Source organism: Dendrobates tinctorius, unplaced genomic scaffold (assembly GCF_039654945.1).
Source record: "Dendrobates tinctorius isolate UK_male_01 unplaced genomic scaffold, ASM3965494v1 ptg000251l, whole genome shotgun sequence".
Classification (NCBI taxonomy): Eukaryota; Metazoa; Chordata; class Amphibia; order Anura; family Dendrobatidae; genus Dendrobates; species Dendrobates tinctorius.
Genome location: NW_027361918.1, coordinates 10,128,893 through 10,152,044, shown reverse-complemented (window position 1 = coordinate 10,152,044; position 23,152 = coordinate 10,128,893). Strand labels below are relative to the sequence as shown.

The 23,152-nt window shown below is 48.2% G+C and overlaps 2 protein-coding genes across 4 annotated transcripts in view; one reads left to right on the top strand and one right to left on the bottom strand.

Moving 5' to 3' along the window:
* LOC141065385 (uncharacterized) overlaps positions 1–12,677 on the bottom strand; it is a 55,297-nt gene extending 42,620 nt beyond the window's left edge. For 2 of the 3 annotated variants that reach the window (XM_073557848.1, XM_073557849.1), the window contains exon 1: positions 12,535–12,661. The gene's annotated coding sequence lies outside the window, so the exon portion shown is untranslated. Of the gene's footprint in view, positions 1–12,534 lie in introns of all 3 variants that reach the window. The other variant, XM_073557850.1, reaches the window with a different exon arrangement.
* Positions 12,678–12,714: 37 nt separating this feature from the next.
* LOC141065390 (uncharacterized) lies at positions 12,715–23,064 on the top strand. The gene is made up of 8 exons (XM_073557860.1): positions 12,715–12,861; positions 14,852–15,042; positions 15,134–15,260; positions 20,587–20,667; positions 21,337–21,429; positions 21,504–21,578; positions 21,657–21,734; positions 21,964–23,064. The coding sequence occupies exons 2-8, from the start codon at positions 15,025–15,027 to the stop codon at positions 22,662–22,664; spliced, it is 1,173 nt and encodes a 390-aa protein (XP_073413961.1). The 5' UTR covers positions 12,715–12,861; positions 14,852–15,024; the 3' UTR covers positions 22,665–23,064.
* Positions 23,065–23,152: the final 88 nt, after the last annotated feature.

Below are 23,152 nucleotides of genomic sequence, written 5' to 3'. Positions count from 1 at the left end.
AGGATGATGGGGGAGTAGTCACATATAGAGGATGATGGGGGAGTAGTCACATATAGAGGATGATGGAGGAGTAGTCACATATAGAGGATGATGGGGGAGTAGTCACATATAGAGGATGATGGGGGATTAGTCACATATAGAGGATGATGGGGGAGTAGTCACATATAGAGGATGATGGGGGAGTAGTGACATATAGAGGATGATGGGGGAGTAGTCACATATAGAGGATGATGGAGGAGTAGTCACATATAGAGGATGATGGGGGAGTAGTCACATATAGAGGATGATGGGGTATTAGTCACATATAGAGGATGATGGGGGAGTAGTCACATATAGAGGATGATGGGGGAGTAGTCACATATAGAGGATGATGGGGGAGTAGTCACATATACAGGATGATGGGGGAGTAGTCACATATAGAGGATGATGGGGGAGTAGTCACATATAGAGGATGATCGGGGAGTAGTCACATATACAGGATGATGGGGGAGTAGTCACATATACAGGATGATGGGGGAGTAGTCACATATAGAGGATGATGGGGGAGTAGTCACATATACAGGATGATGGGGAGTAGTCACATAGAGGATGATGGGGGAGTAGTCACATATACAGGATGATGGGGGAGTAGTCACATATACAGGATGATGGGGAGTAGTCACATACAGAGGATGATTGGGGAGTAGTCACATATACAGGATGATGGGGAGTAGTCACATATAGAGGATGATGGGGGAGTAGTCACATATAGAGGATGATGGGGGAGTAGTCACATATAGAGGATGATGGGGGAGTAGTCACATATACAGGATGATGGGGGAGTAGTCACATATACAGGATGATGGGGGAGTAGTCACATATAGAGGATGATGGGGGAGTAGTCACATATAGAGGATGATGGGGGAGTAGTCACATATACAGGATGATGGAGGAGTGGTCACATGTAGAGGATGATGGGGGAGTGGTCACATGTAGAGGATGATGGGGGAGTAGTCACATGTAGAGGATGATGGGGGAGTAGTCACATGTAGAGGATGATGGGGGAGTAGTCACATGTAGAGGATGATGGGGGAGTAGTCACATATAGAGGATGATGGGGGAGTAGTCACATATAGAGGATGATGGGGGAGTAGTCACATATAGAGGATGATGGGGGAGTAGTCACATATAGAGGATGATGGGGGAGTAGTCACATATAGAGGATGATGGGGGAGTAGTCACATATAGAGGATGATGGGGGAGTAGTCAAATGTAGAGGATGATGGGGGAGTAGTCACATATAGAGGATGATGGGGGAGTAGTCACATGTAGAGGATGATGGGGGAGTAGTCACATATAGAGGATGATGGAGGACTAGTCACATGTAGAGGATGATGGGGGAGTAGTCACATATAGAGGATGATGGAGTAGTCACATATAGAGGATGATGGGGGAGTAGTCACATATAGAGGATGATGGGGGAGTAGTCACATATACAGGATGATGGAGGAGTAGTCACATATAGAGGATTATGGGGGAGTAGTCACGTATAGAGGATGATGGGGGAGTAGTCACATATAGAGGATGATGGGGGAGTAGTCACATATAGAGGATGATGGGGGAGTAGTCACATATAGAGGATGATGGGGGAGTAGTCACATATACAGGATGATGGGGGAGTAGTCACATATACAGGATGATGGGGAGTAGTCACATATAGAGGATGATGGGGGAGTAGTCACATATAGAGGATGATGGGAGAGTAGTGACATATAGAGGATGATGGTGGAGTAGGCACATATAGAGGATGATGGGGGAGTAGTCACATATAGAGGATGATGGGGGAGTAGTCACATATAGAGGATGATGGGGGAGTAGTCACATATAGAGGATGATGGGGGAGTAGTCACATATAGAGGATGATGGGGGAGTGGTCACATATACAGGATGATGGGGGAGTAGTCACATATAGAGGATGATGGGGGAGTAGTCACATATACAGGATGATGGGGGAGTAGTCACATATACGGGATGATGGAGGAGTAGTCACATATAGAGGATGATGGAGGAGTAGTCACATATAGGGGATGATGGGGGAGTAGTCACATATAGAGGATGATGGGGGAGTAGTCACATATAGAGGATGATGGGGGAGTAGTCACATATAGAGGATGATGGAGGAGTAGTCACATACAGAGGATGATGGGGGAGTAGTCACATATACAGGATGATGGGGGAGTAGTCACATATAGAGGATGATGGGGGAGTAGTCACATATAGAGCATGATGGAGGAGTAGTCACATATAGAGGCTGATGGGGGAGTAGTCACATATACAGGATGATGGGGGATTAGTCACATATAGAGGATGATGATGGAGTAGTCACATATAGAGGATGATGGGGGAGTAGTCACATATAGAGGATGATGGGGGAGTAGTCACATATAGAGGATGATGGAGGAGTAGTCACATATAGAGGATGATGGGGGAGTAGTCACATATACAGGATGATGGGGGAGTAGTCACATATAGAGGATGATGGAGGAGTAGTCACATATAGAGGATGATGGGGGAGTAGTCACATATAGAGGATGATGGGGAGTAGTCACATATAGAGGATGATTGGGGAGTAGTCACATATACAGGATGATGGGGGAGTAGTCACATATAGAGGATGATGGAGGAGTAGTCACATATAGAGGATGATGGGGGAGTAGTCACATATAGAGGATGATGGAGGAGTAGTCACATATAGAGGATGATGGGGGAGTAGTCACATATAGAGGATGATGGAGGAGTAGTCACATATAGAGGATGATGGGGGAGTAGTCACATACAGAGGATGATGGGGAGTAGTCACATATAGAGGATGATTGGGGAGTAGTCACATATAGAGGATGATGGAGGAGTAGTCACATATAGAGGATGATGGGGGAGTAGTCACATATAGAGGATGATGGGGGGAGTAGTCACATATAGAGGATGATGGGGAGTAGTCACATACAGAGGATGATGGAGGAGTAGTCACATATACAGGATGATGGGGGAGTAGTCACATATAGAGGATGATGGGGGGAGTAGTCACATATAGAGGATGATGGGGGAGTAGTCACATATAGAGGATGATGGGGGAGTAGTCACATATACAGGATGATGGAGGAGTAGTCACATATAGAGGATGATGGGGGAGTAGTCACATATAGAGGATGATGGGGGAGTAGTCACATATACAGGATGATGGGGGAGTAGTCACATATACAGGATGATGGGGGAGTAGTCACATATACAGGATGATGGGGGAGTAGTCACATATACAGGATGATGGGGGAGTAGTCACTTATAGGGGATGATGGAGGAGTAGTCACATATACAGGATGATGGGGGAGTAGTCACATATAGAGGATGATGGAGGAGTAGTCACATATACAGGATGATGGGGGGAGTAGTCACATATAGAGGATGATGGAGGAGAAGTCACATATAGAGGATGATGGGGGAGTAGTCACATATAGAGGATGATGGGGGAGTAGTCACATATAGAGGATGATGGGGGAGTAGTCACATATAGAGGATGATGGGGGAGTAGTCACATATACAGGATGATGGGGGAGTAGTCACATATAGAGGATGATGGGGGAGTAGTCACATATAGGGGATGATGGGGGAGTAGTCACATATACAGGATGATGGGGGAGTAGTCACATATAGAGGATGATGGGGGAGTAGTCACATATAGAGGATGATGGAGGAGTAGTCACATATAGGGGATGATGGGGGAGTAGTCACATATAGGGGATGATGGGGGAGTAGTCACATATAGAGGATGATGGGGGAGTAGTCACATATAGAGGATGATGGGGGAGTAGTCACATATAGAGGATGATGGGGGAGTAGTCACATATAGAGGATGATGGGGGAGTAGTCACATATAGAGGATGATGGAGGAGTAGTCACATATAGGGGATGATGGGGGAGTAGTCACATATACAGGATGATGGGGGAGTAGTCACATATAGAGGATGATGGGGGAGTAGTCACATATAGAGGATGATGGGGGAGTAGTCACATATACAGGATGATGGGGGAGTAGTCACATATAGAGGATGATGGAGGAGTAGTCACATATAGAGGATGATGGGGGAGTAGTCACATATAGAGGATGATGGAGGAGTAGTCACATATAGGGGATGATGGGGGAGTAGTCACATATAGAGGATGATGGGGAGTAGTCACATATAGAGGATGATGATGGAGTAGTCACATATAGAGGATGATGGGGGAGTAGTCACATATAGAGGATGATGGAGGAGTAGTCACATATAGAGGATGATGGGGGAGTAGTCACATATAGAGGATGATGGAGGAGTAGTCACATATAGGGTATGATGGGGGAGTAGTCACATATAGAGGATGATGGAGGAGTAGTCACATATAGGGGATGATGGGGGAGTAGTCACATATAGAGGATGATGGGGGAGTAGTCACATATAGAGGATGATGGGGAGTAGTCACATATAGAGGATGATGGGGGAGTAGTCACATATAGAGGATGATGGGGGAGTAGTCACATATAGAGGATGATGGAGGAGTAGTCACATATAGGGGATGATGGGGGAGTAGTCACATATACAGGATGATGGGGGAGTAGTCACATATAGAGGATGATGGGGGAGTAGTCACATATAGATGATGATGGGGGAGTAGTCACATATACAGGATGATGGGGGAGTAGTCACATATAGAGGATGATGGAGGAGTAGTCACATATAGAGGATGATGGGGGAGTAGTCACATATAGAGGATGATGGAGGAGTAGTCACATATAGGGGATGATGGGGGAGTAGTCACATATAGAGGATGATGGGGAGTAGTCACATATAGAGGATGATGATGGAGTAGTCACATATAGAGGATGATGGGGGAGTAGTCACATATAGAGGATGATGGAGTAGTCACATATAGAGGATGATGGGGGAGTAGTCACATATAGAGGATGATGGAGGAGTAGTCACATATAGGGGATGATGGGGGAGTAGTCACATATAGAGGATGATGGGGGAGTAGTCACATATAGGGGATGATGGGGGAGTAGTCACATATAGAGGATGATGGGGGAGTAGTCACATATAGAGGATGATGGGGGAGTAGTCACATATAGAGGATGATGGAGGAGTAGTCACATATAGGGGATGATGGGGGAGTAGTCACATATACGGGATGATGGGGGAGTAGTCACATATAGAGGATGATGGGGGAGTAGTCACATATAGAGGATGATGGGGGAGTAGTCACATATACAGGATGATGGGGGAGTAGTCACATATAGAGGATGATGATGGAGTAGTCACATATAGAGGATGATGGGGGAGTAGTCACATATAGAGGATGATGGGGGAGTAGTCACATATAGAGGATGATGGAGGAGTAGTCACATATAGAGGATGATGGGGGAGTAGTCACATATAGAGGATGATGGAGGAGTAGTCACATATACAGGATGATGGGGGAGTAGTCACATATACAGGATGATGGGGGAGTAGTCACATACAGAGGATGATGGGGAGTAGTCACATACAGAGGATGATGGAGGAGTAGTCACATATAGAGGATGATGGGGGAGTAGTCACATATACAGGTTGATGGGGGAGTAGTCACATATAGAGGAAGATGGGGGAGTAGTCACATATAGAGGATGATGGAGGAGTAGTCACATATAGAGGATGATGGGGGAGTAGTCACATATACAGGATGATGGGGGAGTAGTCACATATAGAGGATGATGATGGAGTAGTCACATATAGAGGATGATGGGGGAGTAGTCACATATAGAGGATGATGGGGGAGTAGTCACATATAGAGGATGATGGAGGAGTAGTCACATATAGAGGATGATGGGGGAGTAGTCACATATACAGGATGATGGGGGAGTAGTCACATACAGAGGATGATGGGGAGTAGTCACATATAGAGGATGATTGGGGAGTAGTCACATATAGAGGTTGATGGAGGAGTAGTCACATATAGAGGATGATGTGGGAGTAGTCACATATAGAGGATGATGGGGGGAGTAGTCACATATAGAGGATGATGGGGAGTAGTCACATACAGAGGATGATGGAGGAGTAGTCACATATACAGGATGATGGGGGAGTAGTCACATATAGAGGATGATGGGGGGAGTAGTCACATATAGAGGATGATGGGGGAGTAGTCACATATAGAGGATGATGGGGGAGTAGTCACATATACAGGATGATGGAGGAGTAGTCACATATAGAGGATGATGGGGGAGTAGTCACATATAGAGGATGATGGGGGAGTAGTCACATATACAGGATGATGGGGGAGTAGTCACATATACAGGATGATGGGGGAGTAGTCACATATACAGGATGATGGGGGAGTAGTCACATATATAGGATGATGGGGGAGTAGTCACATATAGGGGATGATGGGGGAGTAGTCACATATAGAGGATGATGGAGGAGTAGTCACATATACAGGATGATGGGGGAGTAGTCACATATAGAGGATGATGGGGGAGTAGTCACATATATGGGATGATGGAGGAGTAGTCACATATAGAGGATGATGGGGGAGTAGTCACATATAGAGGATGATGGAGGAGTAGTCACATATAGAGGATGATGGGGGAGTAGTCACATATACAGGATGATGGGGGAGTAGTCACATATATAGGATGATGGGGGAGTAGTCACATATAGAGGATGATGGGGGAGTAGTCACATATAGAGGATGATGGGGGAGTAGTCACATATAGAGGATGATGGGGGAGTAGTCACATATAGAGGATGATGGGGGAGTAGTCACATATACAGGATGATGGGGGGAGTAGTCACATATAGAGGATGATGGAGGAGTAGTCACATATAGAGGATGATGGGGGAGTAGTCACATATAGAGGATGATGGGGGAGTAGTCACATATAGAGGATGATGGGGGAGTAGTCACATATAGAGGATGATGGGGGAGTAGTCACATATACAGGATGAAGGGGGAGTAGTCACATATAGAGGATGATGGGGGAGTAGTCACATATAGGGGATGATGGGGGAGTAGTCACATATAGAGGATGATGGGGGAGTAGTCACATATAGAGGATGATGGGGGAGTAGTCACATATAGAGGATGATGGAGGAGTAGTCACATATAGGGGATGATGGGGGAGTAGTCACATAGAGGATGATGGGGGAGTAGTCACATATAGAGGATGATGGGGGAGTAGTCACATATAGAGGATGATGGGGGAGTAGTCACATATAGAGGATGATGGGGGAGTAGTCACATATAGAGGATGATGGGGGAGTAGTCACATATAGGGGATGATGGGGGAGTAGTCACATATACAGGATGATGGGGGAGTAGTCACATATAGAGGATGATGGGGGAGTAGTCACATATAGAGGATGATGGGGGAGTAGTCACATATAGAGGATGATGGAGGAGTAGTCACATATAGGGGATGATGGGGGAGTAGTCACATATACAGGATGATGGGGGAGTAGTCACATATAGAGGATGATGGGGGAGTAGTCACATATAGAGGATGATGGGGGAGTAGTCACATATACAGGATGATGGGGGAGTAGTCACATATAGAGGATGATGGAGGAGTAGTCACATATAGAGGATGATGGGGGAGTAGTCACATATAGAGGATGATGGAGGAGTAGTCACATATAGGGGATGATGGGGGAGTAGTCACATATAGAGAATGATGGAGGAGTAGTCACATATAGAGGATGATGGAGGAGTAGTCACATATAGGGGATGATGGGGGAGTAGTCACATATAGAGGATGATGGGGGAGTAGTCACATATAGAGGATGATGGGGGAGTAGTCACATATAGAGGATGATGGGGGAGTAGTCACATATAGAGGATGATGGGGGAGTAGTCACATATAGAGGATGATGGAGGAGTAGTCACATATAGGGGATGATGGGGGAGTAGTCACATATAGAGGATGATGGAGGAGTAGTCACATATAGGGGATGATGGGGGAGTAGTCACATATATAGGATGATGGAGGAGTAGTCACATATAGGGGATGATGGTGGAGTAGTCACATATAGAGGATGATGGGGGAGTAGTCACATATAGAGGATGATGGGGGAGTAGTCACATATAGAGGATGATGGGGGAGTAGTCACATATAGAGGATGATGGGGGAGTAGTCACATATAGAGGATGATGGAGGAGTAGTCACATATAGGGGATGATGGGGGAGTAGTCACATATACAGGATGATGGGGGAGTAGTCACATATAGAGGATGATGGGGGAGTAGTCACATATAGAGGATGATGGGGGAGTAGTCACATATAGAGGATGATGGGGGAGTAGTCACATATAGAGGATGATGGGGGAGTAGTCACATATACAGGATGATGGGGGAGTAGTCACATATAGAGGATGATGGGGGGAGTAGTCACATATAGAGGATGATGGGGGAGTAGTCACATATACAGGATGATGGGGGAGTAGTCACATATAGAGGATGATGGGGGGAGTAGTCACATATAGAGGATGATGGGGGAGTAGTCACATATAGAGGATGATGGGGGAGTAGTCACATATAGAGGATGATGGGGGAGTAGTCACATATAGAGGATGATGGGGGAGTAGTCACATATAGAGGATGATGGGGGAGTAGTCACATATAGAGGATGATGGGGGAGTAGTCACATATAGAGGATGATGGGGGGAGTAGTCACATATAGAGGGTGATGGGGGAGTAGTCACATATAGAGGATGATGGGGGAGTAGTCACATATAGAGGATGATGGGGGAGTAGTCACATATAGAGGATGATGGAGGAGTAGTCACATATAGAGGATGATGGGGGAGTAGTCACATATAGAGGATGATGGGGGAGTAGTCACATATAGAGGATGATGGGGGAGTAGTCACATATAGAGGATGATGGGGGAGTAGTCACATATAGAGGATGATGGGGGAGTAGTCACATATAGAGGATGATGGGGGAGTAGTCACATATAGAGGATGATGGGGGAGTAGTCACATATAGAGGATGATGGGGGAGTAGTCACATATAGAGGATGATGGAGGAGTAGTCACATATAGAGGATGATGGGGGAGTAGTCACATATAGAGGATGATGGGGGAGTAGTCACATATAGAGGATGATGGAGGAGTAGTCACATATAGAGGATGATGGGGGAGTAGTCACATATAGAGGATGATGGGGGAGTAGTCACATATAGAGGATGATGGAGGAGTAGTCACATATAGAGGATGATGGGGGAGTAGTCACATATAGAGGATGATGGGGGAGTAGTCACATATAGAGGATGATGGGGAGTAGTCACATATAGAGGATGATGGGGGAGTAGTCACATATAGAGGATGATGGGGGAGTAGTCACATATAGAGGATGATGGGGAGTAGTCACATATAGAGGATGATGAGGGAGTAGTCACATATAGAGGATGATGGGGGAGTAGTCACATATAGAGGATGATGGGGGAGTAGTCACATATACAGGATGATGGGGAGTAGTCACATATAGAGGATGATGGGGGAGTAGTCACATATAGAGGATGATGGGGGAGTAGTCACATATAGAGGATGATGGGGAGTAGTCACATATAGAGGATGATGGGGGAGTAGTCACATATAGGGGATGATGGGGGAGTAGTCACATATAGAGGATGATGGAGGAGTAGTCACATATAGGGGATGATGGGGGAGTAGTCACATATACAGGATGATGGGGGAGTAGTCACATATACAGGATGATGGGGGAGTAGTCACATATAGAGGATGATGGGGAGTAGTCACATATAGAGGATGATGGAGGAGTAGTCACATATAGGGGATGATGGGGGAGTAGTCACATATACAGGATGATGGGGGAGTAGTCACATATACAGGATGATGGAGGAGTAGTCACATATAGAGGATGATGGGGGAGTAGTCACATATACAGGATGATGGGGGAGTAGTCACATATAGAGGATGATGGGGGAGTAGTCACATATACAGGATGATGGAGGAGTAGTCACATATAGAGGATGATGGGGGAGTAGTCACATATACAGGATGATGGGGGAGTAGTCACATATACAGGATGATGGAGGAGTAGTCACATATAGAGGATGATGGGGGAGTAGTCACATATAGAGGATGATGGGGGAGTAGTCACATATACAGGATGATGGGGGAGTAGTCACATATAGAGGATGATGGGGGAGTAGTCACATATACAGGATGATGGGGGAGTAGTCACATATACAGGATGATGGAGGAGTAGTCACATATAGAGGATGATGGGGGAGTAGTCACATATAGAGGATGATGGGGGAGTAGTCACATATACAGGATGATGGAGGAGTAGTCACATATAGAGGATGATGGGGGAGTAGTCACATATAGAGGATGATGGGGGAGTAGTCACATATAGAGGATGATGGAGGAGTAGTCACATATAGAGGATGATGGGGGAGTAGTCACATATAGAGGATGATGGGGGAGTAGTCACATATAGAGGATGATGGGGGAGTAGTCACATATAGAGGATGATGGGGGAGTAGTCACATATAGAGGATGATGGGGGAGTAGTCACATATACAGGATGATGGGGAGTAGTCACATATAGAGGATGATGGAGGAGTAGTCACATATAGAGGATGATGGAGGAGTAGTCACATATAGAGGATGATGGGGGAGTAGTCACATATAGAGGATGATGGGGGAGTAGTCACATATAGAGGATGATGGGGGAGTAGTCACATATAGAGGATGATGGGGGAGTAGTCACATATAGAGGATGATGGGGGAGTAGTCACATATACAGGATGATGGGGGAGTAGTCACATATAGAGGATGATGGGGGAGTAGTCACATATACAGGATGATGGGGGAGTAGTCACATATAGAGGATGATGGAGGAGTAGTCACATATAGAGGATGATGGGGGAGTAGTCACATATAGAGGATGATGGGGGAGTAGTCACATATACAGGATGATGGGGGAGTAGTCACATATAGAGGATGATGGGGGAGTAGTCACATATAGAGGATGATGGGGGAGTAGTCACATATACAGGATGATGGGGGAGTAGTCACATATAGAGGATGATGGGGGAGTAGTCACATATACAGGATGATGGGGGAGTAGTCACATATAGAGGATGATGGAGGAGTAGTCACATATACAGGATGATGGGGGAGTAGTCACATATAGAGGATGATGGGGGAGTAGTCACATATAGAGGATGATGGGGGAGTAGTCACATATAGAGGATGATGGGGGAGTAGTCACATATAGAGGATGATGGGGGAGTAGTCACATATACAGGATGATGGGGGAGTAGTCACATATAGAGGATGATGGGGGAGTAGTCACATATACAGGATGATGGGGGAGTAGTCACATATAGAGGATGATGGAGTAGTAGTCACATATACAGGATGATGGAGGAGTAGTCACATATAGAGGATGATGGGGGAGTAGTCACATATAGAGGATGATGGGGAGTAGTCACATATAGAGGATGATGGGGGAGTAGTCACATATAGAGGATGATGGGGGAGTAGTCACATATACAGGATGATGGGGGAGTAGTCACATATAGAGGATGATGGGGGAGTAGTCACATATACAGGATGATGGGGGAGTAGTCACATATAGAGGATGATGGAGGAGTAGTCACATATACAGGATGATGGGGGAGTAGTCACATATAGAGGATGATGGGGAGTAGTCACATATAGAGGATGATGGAGGAGTAGTCACATATAGAGGATGATGGGGGAGTAGTCACATATAGAGGATGATGGGGGAGTAGTCACATATAGAGGATGATGGGGGAGTAGTCACATATAGAGGATGATGGGGGAATAGTCACATATACAGGATGATGGGGGAGTAGTCACATATAGAGGATGATGGGGGAGTAGTCACATATACAGGATGATGGGGAGTAGTCACATATAGAGGATGATGGGGGAGTAATCACATATAGAGGATGATGGAGGAGTAGTCACATATAGAGGATGATGGGGGAGTAGTCACATATACAGGATGATGGGGGAGTAGTCACATATAGAGGATGATGGGGGAGTAGTCACATATAGAGGATGATGGAGGAGTAGTCACATATACAGGATGATGGGGGAGTAGTCACATATAGAGGATGATGGGGGAGTAGTCACATATAGAGGATGATGGGGGAGTAGTCACATATAGAGGATGATGGGGGAGTAGTCACATATAGAGGATGATGGGGGAGTAGTCACATATACAGGATGATGGGGGAGTAGTCACATATAGAGGATGATGGGGGAGTAGTCACATATAGAGGATGATGGGGGAGTAGTCACATATAGAGGATGATGGGGGAGTAGTCACATATAGAGGATGATGGGGGAGTAGTCACATATAGAGGATGATGGGGGAGTAGTCACATATAGAGGATGATGGGGGAGTAGTCACATATAGAGGATGATGAGAGTTGTGCTCTGCAGCATTGAGGATTCTCGGCTGCTGTATGTCGTCACCATTGCTCACCTTGTTTTTATCAGGTGCCTCATGACGTCATGGCTCAGTAATGACGTAGCGTGACGTCATTGCGGACTTCTGAGGACGGTGAGCTGACTGCTGTCTACAGCGCGGAGCTCCGGCCGGATGTGACGTCATTGGACATGGCTGAGGAGAAACAAGGGATTCAGGCTACAGTAACATGGCCGCCGCCTGCTCCCAGGACAACCTGCACCGCGTGATGACCGAGCCTACTGCGCCTGCGCACTGCTACTGTCCCGGATCTGGATCTTAAGAACGAATTAGAGGCGACTGTGGAGAGAAGCGGGAGAGGCGGCAGCTGCGCGGGCGGATCGGGTGAGTGCGCCGTCTGTGGTGATGTGGGATGTGTCAGACATAATGGGGGAGCGGGAGGGATCGCTGTGTTCTGGTGATGTGATGGTTTTCTATGATTACTGATGTGTGTCACCCCGGAGACCTTCCCGTCCTTGCTCGTCTCCTTTGCCGTACCTTTCTGCTTCCATACCTATGCCCCTCCTTGTTGCCGACATGCATGGCGATTTCTTCACTGCTCAAAAAACTAAGGGGACACTTAAGAGGATATAACTCCAAGGAAATGAAACTTCTGTGAAATGAAACTGTCCACGTAGGAAGCCGCACTGACTGACAATCAATGTCACCGGCTGCTGTACAGATGGAATAGACGACAGATGGAAATTATTGCCAATTATCAAGACCCCCTCAATAAAGGAGTGGTTCTGCAGGTGGGGACCACAGACCACATCCCAGTACCAATGCTTTCTGGCTTTTGTTTTGGTCACTTTTGGATGTTGGTTGTGGTTTCACACTTGTAGCATGAGACGGACTCTACAACCCACACAAGTGGCTCAGGCAGTGCAGCTCATCCAGGATGGCACATCAATGCGAGCTGTGGCAAGAAGGCTTGCTGTGTCTGTCATCATAGTGTCCAGAGGCTGGAGGCGCTACCAGGAGACAGGCCAGTACACCAGGAGACGTGGAGGGGGTCGTAGGAGGGCAACAACCCAGCAGCAGGACCGCTACCTCAGCCTTTGTGCAAGGAGGAACACTGCCAGAGCTCTGCAAAATGACCTCCAGCAGGCCAGAAATGTGCACGTGTCTGCCCAAACGGTTAGGAACCGACTGCATGAGGATGGTCTGATGGGTGCGAGAGAGATGGAATCCGACATAGGAGAGCGCAGCTGGAGACGCTGTGTCAGAGGGACTGAGCCAGGTTTCAGTGATGCCAAAGAAGGAGAGTTTGTTGGTGATAAAGACGTCATGGATATAGGACAGTTTGTTGCAGACAGAGCGTGCGTTCCATAGAGCTCCAGGTAGGGGGACCGGGGGAGTGGGGGCTGGATGAATGGGTATGAGGTTATCAAGGTTGTGAAAACTTGTAGAGGATCGTGGCAGGGTGTTAGAAATGAGTGTGGGGATGTGTTGACAAGGGCCGGGATTTGGGGATACGTCGCCAGCAATGAGGAGTGGCAGACAGAGCGTTAGCAGGTGGGAGCAGGATAGGACATGATGCGGTCACATGTACCTGGAGATAAAGGATTGTATGTGGAGGAACAGTTCTGAGGAGGAGGTGAGATGGCTGGGGAGGATGGAGGGGGAGATGACTAGTTCCTTACTAGGGAGATGGGAAGAAAGAAAGTAGTATGGGGGAGTCAAGCACTCGCCTCTCATCACATGACTTGGGGTTGTGCCTACAAGGGTTAATCTATCTCCTCTCACTCAGTCCAGCACCCAACCTCTGTCCTATGCTGCAATGGAAACATAAATCTCACCCCGACACAGACCACACACCCCACTCATCCACACTGCCGCCACTCACCGAACACACGGGCAATGAGTCCCGGAAATACTACTACTACTGTCTGCCAATCAGCATGATCATACGCTGAGGCTATGGGATCTTTAGAGCAACAAGGTTCAAACTTATTACAGTTTTAAGCTTTAATAGAAAAGGTACAGTGCTTACAATAAAAGGGATATAAAAATATGGAAATAAAAAGTGACCTACAAATATGCAAAACAGTGATAAAATAAAATGGAGAAACTTACAGAAATATATAACTTTGCAGTCTGGTATTCTGCTCCCTGAGGGAGGGAGAAGTATGAAAAGGAGCACATCAGCTTGGCTGCCCCTCAGTCTGTGAACAGCTTTCTATGGGTAAAGGCCTAATTTATAGATTTAACCTGGAGGTCAGATTTCTAGGCCAGCCTCTCATGTTAATATTCTAATTGCTGGTTTGTGACTGGACCATGGCGACTTTACCAATGAATACAGTATTTTTCCGCTAAACGCTTCTTCTTTGTTTAGAAGCTCCTGAGCTTGTGGTCTCTGTACTTGGATCCTGGACCTGTGTGCACCACTGTCTACTACCTTCACAGGCCGTGTCCAGCGGGCGGAGCTGTCCGGGCCGTGTCCAGCAGGTGGAGCTTTTCTGGTCTTGTGCTGCACACCTCATTTTGCTCAACAGAGAGCTGCAGACAATGGAGGCAGCTCAGCGGGTAAGTCGCCCCTACTTCACGCACATGAAGGTGCCCGGGGACGCTCGTTGTGACCGCCATATGTTACTGATTGCTAACTCTTCCTCCTCAGTCCTCCATCTCATTCACAGAAGTGGTCGCCTTGTTCTCAGAGGAGCAGTGGGACATCCTGGCAGACTGGCAGCGCCGTCTTTATGGAAGCGCCATGCACGAGATCCACAATGTGCTCCTCCACCTCGGTGAGTGCCGCCTGACTGCGCCTATCCTCAAAGCCCATATAAAACAGCCCAACATCGCAGCATCATCCCTGCTCCCGACGGGGAGCCAGATTGTGGACGGCTTTGTAGGTCAGCGTTAGTAGTTTGACCTGGATACGATGAGGGAATTGGGAGCTAGTGAAGATCGTTGCAGAAGGGAGAAGCGGAGGAGTAGCGAGGAGAGAGGTGGATTAGTCGGGCAGCAGAGTTAAGGATGGACTGGAGAGGTGCGAGAGTGTAAGCCGGGAGGCCACAGAGGAGGATGTTGCAGTAGCGAGGCAGGAGATGATGAGGGTGTGCAAAAAAACATTTTAGTGGATTGAGGGTTGAGGAAAGGACGGATTCTGGAAATATTTTTGGGTTGGAGATTGCAAGGGCTTGGATGTGTGATATGAAGGACAGGGCAGAGTCAAGGGTTTCTTCGAGACGGCGTATTTCCGGTACATGGGAAACATGGCATCATTTACTGTGATAGATCAGGTAAGGAAGATTTGTAAGATGGAGGAAAGATGATGAGTTCAGATTTGTCCACATTGAGCTTGAGGAAGCGAGAGGAGGAGAAGGAGGATATGGCTGCTAGACACTCCGGGATTCTGGGCCAAAGAGGTAGATCTGAGTGTCATCAGCATATAGATGATACTGAAAGCCATGGGCCTTTGAGTTGTCCCTGGCCAAGGGTATAGATTGAGAAGAGAAGGGCTCCAAGGACAGAGCCTTGAGACACACCAGCAGAGAGAGGGTGGGTTGAGGAGGTAGTGTGGGAGTGGGAGACGCTGAATGTGCAGATGGAGAGGTATGAGGAGATCCAAGATAGGGTGAGGTCTTTGATGAAAAGGGGAGAGCGAATCTGTAGTTGGAGGCATTGGTCAACTGTGTCAAAGGGAGAGGACAGGTCAAGGAAGAGGAGTATAGAGAAATGCCTGTTAGCTTTGGTAAGTAAGTCCTTAGTAATTTTGGTCAGGGCAGTTTCGATGGAGTGATGGGGACGGAAGCCAGATTGTAGGCCAAAGAGGCAGTTAGATGAGAGGTGGGAGGAAAGTTCAGCATGGACATGTTGTTCGAGGTTTTTGAAGGCGAATGGGAGCGTCGATATGGGATGACGTCTGGATGTAGAGGTCGGGTCGAGTGATGGTTCCTTCAGGATAGATGTGATTGTGGCAGAAGGAATGGTACCAGAAGTTAGTGAAAGGTTGATGAGCTGAGGTGTTGAATAACTGTTTAAAGTGCCCTTGTGATCAGGATTGTGCTCAGTGACTACAGACAGTGTATCTGACAGGTATCAGTGTAATCAGTATAATGGCGCTGACCTGACACTGTCTGTAGTCACTGAGCACAATCCTGCTGACAGGTATCAGTGTAATCAATATAACGGCGCTGACCTGACACTGTCTGTAGTCACTGAGCACCATCCTGCTGACAGGTATCAGTGTAATCAGTATAACGGCACCAACCTGACACTGCCTGTAGTCACTGAGCACCATCCTGCTGACAGGTATCAGTGTAATCAGTATAACGGCGCTGACCCGACACTGTCTATAGTTACTCAGCACCATCCTGCTGACAGGTATCAGTGTAATCAGTGTAACGGCACCGACCTGACACTGTCTGTAGTCACTGAGCACAATCCTGCTGACAGGTATCATAGAATCGTAGAGTTGGAAGGGACCTCCTGGGCCATCTGGTCCAACCCCCTGCTCAAAGCAGGATTCGCTAAATCATCCCAGTCAGATGTCTGTCCAGCCTCTGTTTGAAGACTTCCATTAAAGGAGAACTCACCACTTCTCGTGGCAGCCTGTTCCACTTGTTGATCACTCTAACTGTCAAAAAGTTTTTTCTAATATCTAATCTGTGTCTCCTCCCATTCAGTTTCATCCCATTGCTTCTAGTCTTTCCTTGTGCAAATGAGAATAAAGTTGATCCTTCTACAATGTGACAGCCCTTTAGATATTTGTAGACAGCTATTAAGTCTCCTCTCAGTCTTCTCTTTTGCAAACTAAACATTCCCAAATCCTGCAACCTTTCCTCATAAGACAGGGTTTGCAGACCGGTCACCATTCTGGTCGCTCTTTTCTGAACTTGCTCCAGTTTGTTGATGTCTTTTTTAAAATGTGGTGCCCAAAACTGGACACAATATTCCAGATGAGGTCTGACCAAAGAGGAGTAGAGGGAAATAATGACTTCACGTGATCTAGACTGTATGCTTCTGTTAATACATCCTAGAATTGCATTTGCCTTTTTTGCTGCTGCATCACACTGTTGACTCATATTCAGTCTGTGATCTATTAGTATACCCAAGTCTTTTTCACATGTGCTGTCACTTAGCCCTATTCCTCCCATTCTGTATATGCTTTTTTCATTTTTATTGCCCAGATGTAGTACTTTGCATTTCTCCCTGTTAAAAACCATTCTGTTAGTTGCTGCCCACTGCTCCAGTTTATTTATATCTTTTTGAATCCTCTCTCTCTTCTCTAGTATTAGCTATCCCTCCTAGCTTTGTGTCATCAGCAAATTTAATCAGTTTACTCAGTGTAATCAGTATAACGGTGCTGACCTGACACTGTCTGTAGTCACTGAGCACAATCCTGCTGACAGGTATCAGTGTAATTAGTATAACGGTGCTGACCTGACACTGTAGTCACTGAGCACAATCCTGCTGACAGGTATCAGTGTAATCAGTATAACGGCGCTGACCTGACACTGTCTGTAGTCACTGAGCACAATCCTGCTGACAGGTATCAGTGTAATCAGTATAACGGCGCTAACCTGACACTGTCTGTAGTTACTGAGCACAATCCTGCTGACAGGTATCAGTGTAATCAGTATAACAGCACTGACCTGACACTGTCTGTAGTCACTGAGCACAATCCTGCTGACAGGTATCAGTGTAATTAGTATAACGGTGCTGACCTGACACTGTCTGTAGTCACTGAGCACAATCCTGCTGACAGGTATCAGTGTAATCAGTATAACGGTGCTGACCTGACACTGTCTGTAGTCACTGAGCAACATCCTGCTGACAGGTATCAGTGTAATCAGTATAATGGCGCTGACCTGACACTGTCTGTAGTCACTGAGCACAATCCTGCTGACAGGTATCAGTGTAATCAGTAAAACGGTGCTGACCTGACACTGTCTGTAGTCACTGAGCACAATCCTGCTGACAGTTATCAGTATAATGGCGCTGACCTGACACTGTCTATAGTTATTCAGCACCATCCTGCTGACAGGTATCAGTGTAATCAGTATAACGGTGTTGACCTGACACTGTCTGTAGTCACTGAGTACAATCCTGCTGACAGGTATCAGTGTAATTAGTATAACGGCGCTGACCTGACACTGTCTGTAGTTACTCAGCTCCATCCTGCTGACAGGTATCAGTGTAATCAGTATAACGGCGCTGACCTGACACTGTCTGTAGTTACTCAGCTCCATCCTGCTGACAGGTATCAGTGTAATCAGTATAACGGCGCTGACCTGACACTGTCTGTAGTTACTCAGCTCCATCCTGCTGACAGGTATCAGTGTAATCAGTATAACGGCGCTGACCTGACACTGTAGTTACTCAGCTCCATCCTGCTGACAGGTATCAGTGTAATCAGTATAACGGCGCTGACCTGACACTGTCTGTAGTTACTCAGCTCCATCCTGCTGACAGGGGCACTTTAAACATTTGGTGTTCATACAGGACAGTTAGTGTCTGGTGCTAGAAGCCGAACACAGACTTTTCCCGGATGTCCTTTGGAGAGAGATTTTTTTCCTCTCACCCAGTTCCAGCGTTCGGGTCTTCATTGTTGTTAATGGGGTTGGGGCATCCGCTCATCCCTATTTTGTGTTGTGGGCTAAAGTAGATACCCGAGGCTTGTGAAGGAGGCCTGCGGAGGTGAGGGACGACGTGAATGCGAGTGTTGCGTGTATGAATGCAGTGAAGTCTTCTGTGAATGTGTTTTCTTCCACCTTTGCTCTGTAAGACTGTAACCCTGGACACTTGCCGGAGCTTTTGTGTGGCCGTTGTGCCAGGGTTGTCTGTTGACTCGTCACACTCTGCCATGCACGCGAGGGGCCACTGAGACAATAGCCAATGCCAGTGTTGCATTGTAGAAAACGGGGGCACTTTGTTATGGAGTGAAGATGTGGAGGACAGCGGTGGAATGGAAGAGAACGTGTGGATGCCTCCGTGTGCGAGGTTTGTGCCGGAGTGCCTTACTTGCTGGACATGGAGGGCAGGTGAGGAGGACAGTGATGAGGCCAGAATATGATGGCCACGCTGAGCTTGGACGGAGAGCAGGTAGTGTCCATAAAAATAGGGTTGAGGAGGGATTGGGTTGGAGGTGCAGTTGTTAGAATGGAGAAGACCCACTCCTCCACCGTGTCTGTTACCAGGGCAAGGAGTGTGGGTGAAGTGGAAGCCACCGGCCTGTAGCACAGCGCAGCAGGGGTGTCAGCCAGGTTTCGATGAGACCAGGAAGGCTACGAGCGATAAAGAAGTCGTTAATGATGTGGCGCTTATTGCAGATGGAACAGGCGTCCCAGAAACGCTCCGGAGAAAGGGAGCAGCAGAGTCGGGGTCAAGGGAAGGGGCTTTATGTTGGAGAGATTCCGATAGTTTCCAGTAGGTGCGAGAAATATTGGGGGGTATCAGCTGTAGGCTCCGAATTGGGAGATATATCGCCAGCAGTGAGGAGGTGAGAGTGAGAAGGAGAGAGAGAGGGACGGAGGAGGATGGAGACAGAGAGGTGGTGGGAGAAGGAGGAAGAATGAGACTGTCCGGTGTGTTAGGAGGCACGTGAGGTTGCGGAGCTGGTCTGCTGATGAGGTCGGGGGTGTAAGAGGGAGATGAGAAGTTTGGGACAGTGGAGGAGACTCTGGGTTCGTGGAGCAGTAGCTGTACGGGCGCTGTCACATTGCGTTTAGTTGCAGGCTTGGTGGCCCCATCTACTATGTCTGGGTTTCTCCTCCAGTAGGCATACGCGCCCAGACATGATGCATGGCCCGTTTGCTCTGCCGGCACTCTTATAGTCTACAGCCCTGTTGGCGCATGCGCTGAAAGCCCCCAAACCGGCGCCTGATGCAATGTGAGCATGGTGACCGTGCTTGTGGGACAGTAAAGAGGCTGGTGCAGTGAGTGTGCGGTTGTAGCTCTTCCCGTCAGGTCACTTCTGGGACATTTCTGATGTATTTGTAATGTGCCCCTAATAAGCTGCACTGAAATGGAGCCGCACATAGACCACCTCTCTCCCAGTGCTGACGTGAGCTGCTGGAGGACGCACTTTGCAAGATTTTCCTTTCATCGCGCCATTTCCCTTCACAGGGTATCGTATTGAGAATTCGGGGGTCCTGATCCGAATCACCAGCGAAGAGGAATCCAAGAGGCGCGGTCACTCCCAGGAAGGTAGCTGCTGCAAAATCCTAAATGAGGGGGCAGCTTCTATCACTGCCTGTGGGAAGGGAGACTCCCAGACCCTACTGACATCATGTGGTCGCTGGGTGTCCTGCACCCTGTGTAACATGGGGTCTCTGTACTGACACCATGTGGTTACTGTGTGTATTGCACTCGTAATAATAGAGCGTCTGCACCGTGTAGTACGGAGTCTCTATACTGACACCATGTGGTCGCTGTGTGCACTGCTCCCTGTGTAATAAGGGGTCTCTGTACTGACACCATCTGGTCGCTGTGTGCACTGCACCCCATGTAATAAGGGGTCTCTGTACTGACACCATGTGGTCGCTGTGTGCACTGCACCCCGTGTAACAAGGGGTCTCTGTACTGACACCATGTGGTTACTGTTTGCACTGCACCCTGTATAGTAGGGAGTCTCTATACTGACACCATGTGGTTACTGTTTGCACTGCACCCTGTATAGTAGGGAGTCTCTGTACTGACACCATGTGGTCGCTGTGTGCACTGCACCCTGTGTAGTAGGGAGTCTCTGTACTGCCCCCATGTGGTCGCTGAGTGTACTGCATTCTGTGTAATGGGGTCTTTGTCCGGATTTCTGTTTGCTGGAGCACACGCCATTCCTCTCAGAGGTCATCAGTTTTCTTCTCTTGGACGTTGCAGGGTTTGGGCCGGATATCGTGCTGCGGATAAATTACCTGGGTTGTGCGGCTGAGGCTGCGGAACTTGACCAGAGGGACATAAAGGCTGAGCCTGGTGAGTTGGGCGTGCGGCGGCTGCTGCCTCTTTGCCCTCTGGCGCGGGTATCACATCCTTTTTGTGTTGTGCAGATTTACTGCCTATGAAAGACGAGGCTGTAGACGACATCGGAGAGCTCGCCACGTCCCGGCAGGACTGCTCCCCAGGTAGCTGCCTCCAGTCCTCACACATCCATATTGTCCCTTCTTGCCCCGTCCACATGTTTGCACTCTCTCTGCCCCCAGGTCTCGTACGTGACTCTCTCCTCTCCGGGATTGTAAAGGAGGAGGCCGATGACGGAGGTTGTGCTTTCCAGATGTCCGGTAAGATGGCGGCAGCGAGGGCTGTTGGTGTGACAGTGTTGATGCTGAGTCTAATCATGTAATAACCAGTGGTGACATCACCTGAGCTCCTCTTACTGCGCCCCCTGCTGGTTCAGGGTCGCAGTGATGACACCTCTGGCCGTGCAGTGAGTGATTGGAGCTTTGGATGTGAGTGGAGCATTCCGCCGCTTTCTGACCTTCCGCTGAGGATTCTCTCTTTTCATTTCAGAAGCCGGCTGTGAGTGGACCGTGCCGAATTCCAGACCACCGTCTACGAGCACCGGAGACCTGACACCCTTGCAGACCTGGGGGGATTGGACTCCGAGGAAGGCGATCGCCCGGCAGATTAAATCTGTGGCCACGTTACACAAATCTCTCCAAAACGAGCAGCCTGACCCCAAAGAGATCGAGGCGCCACCTCATTCCCTACTCTTCCCAGTGTGTGAGCCCAAGCGCCCCCTCCTGGTGGTGGAGGACAGTCCCATCAGTTTGCAGCAGTGTGGTCAGGCGATCATTATCTGCGGCATTTGTGGCAAGAACTGCACCAACTCTAATTTCCAGCTGCACATGAGGTCACACACGGGGGAGAGGCCCTACAAGTGCCCCCACTGCGATAAGAGCTTCATCCGCGGCTTCCACCTCAAGATCCACCTGCGGACGCACACGGGGGAGAGGCCGTACAAGTGCCCCCAGTGCGACAAGAGCTTCCGGGACAACTCCAGCTTCGCCCGGCACCAGAAAATCCACACAGGGGTGAAACCTCATCAGTGCTCCACCTGCGGGAAGGCTTTCCGGAAAAAGTCCAACATGAAAGATCATCAGAGGACACACACGGGGGAGAGGCCGTACAAGTGCCAGTACTGCGACAAGAGCTTCCACCAGAGGTCCAACCACCGGGTCCACGAGCGGACGCACCACCGACACAGCTGAGCCCTGCCCTCTTCTCACCAGCTGATGATGGTACTTCGGGCTTTCTCAGCCTCACAAAAGATTGGGTTCATCAATTCTGCCTTTCGAGTCGTGAAGAAGTTCGACATTGGTGACCCCCCCCCAACAATCGGTGAGCGTCTGACCCCCCCCCCCCCCCCCCCCGGATGTACACGCTGCGGTCAGTGCTGCTCCTAGTGAGCTGAACATCTCCTGAGCTGCAGTACTGAGAACGGCCACTGCTCGGTGTGTGGCGCTGTGCTGCTCGGACTCCTAATGTTAGCAGCCAGATGATTGTGGGGGTGTTTGACCCCCTCTGGTGAAGCTGATGATTGTTTATATTTTTTAATGACTTAATCTTTTTTGCCTAAAAATATTAAAATTATTTATTTTTTTGCAAAAAGGATTTTTTTCTAATACAAAGTGATCACAGGCGTTTTCCCTTAGACGCTGTGGTCACGTCATCACCAACACGAGCAGTGAGGGAGCGC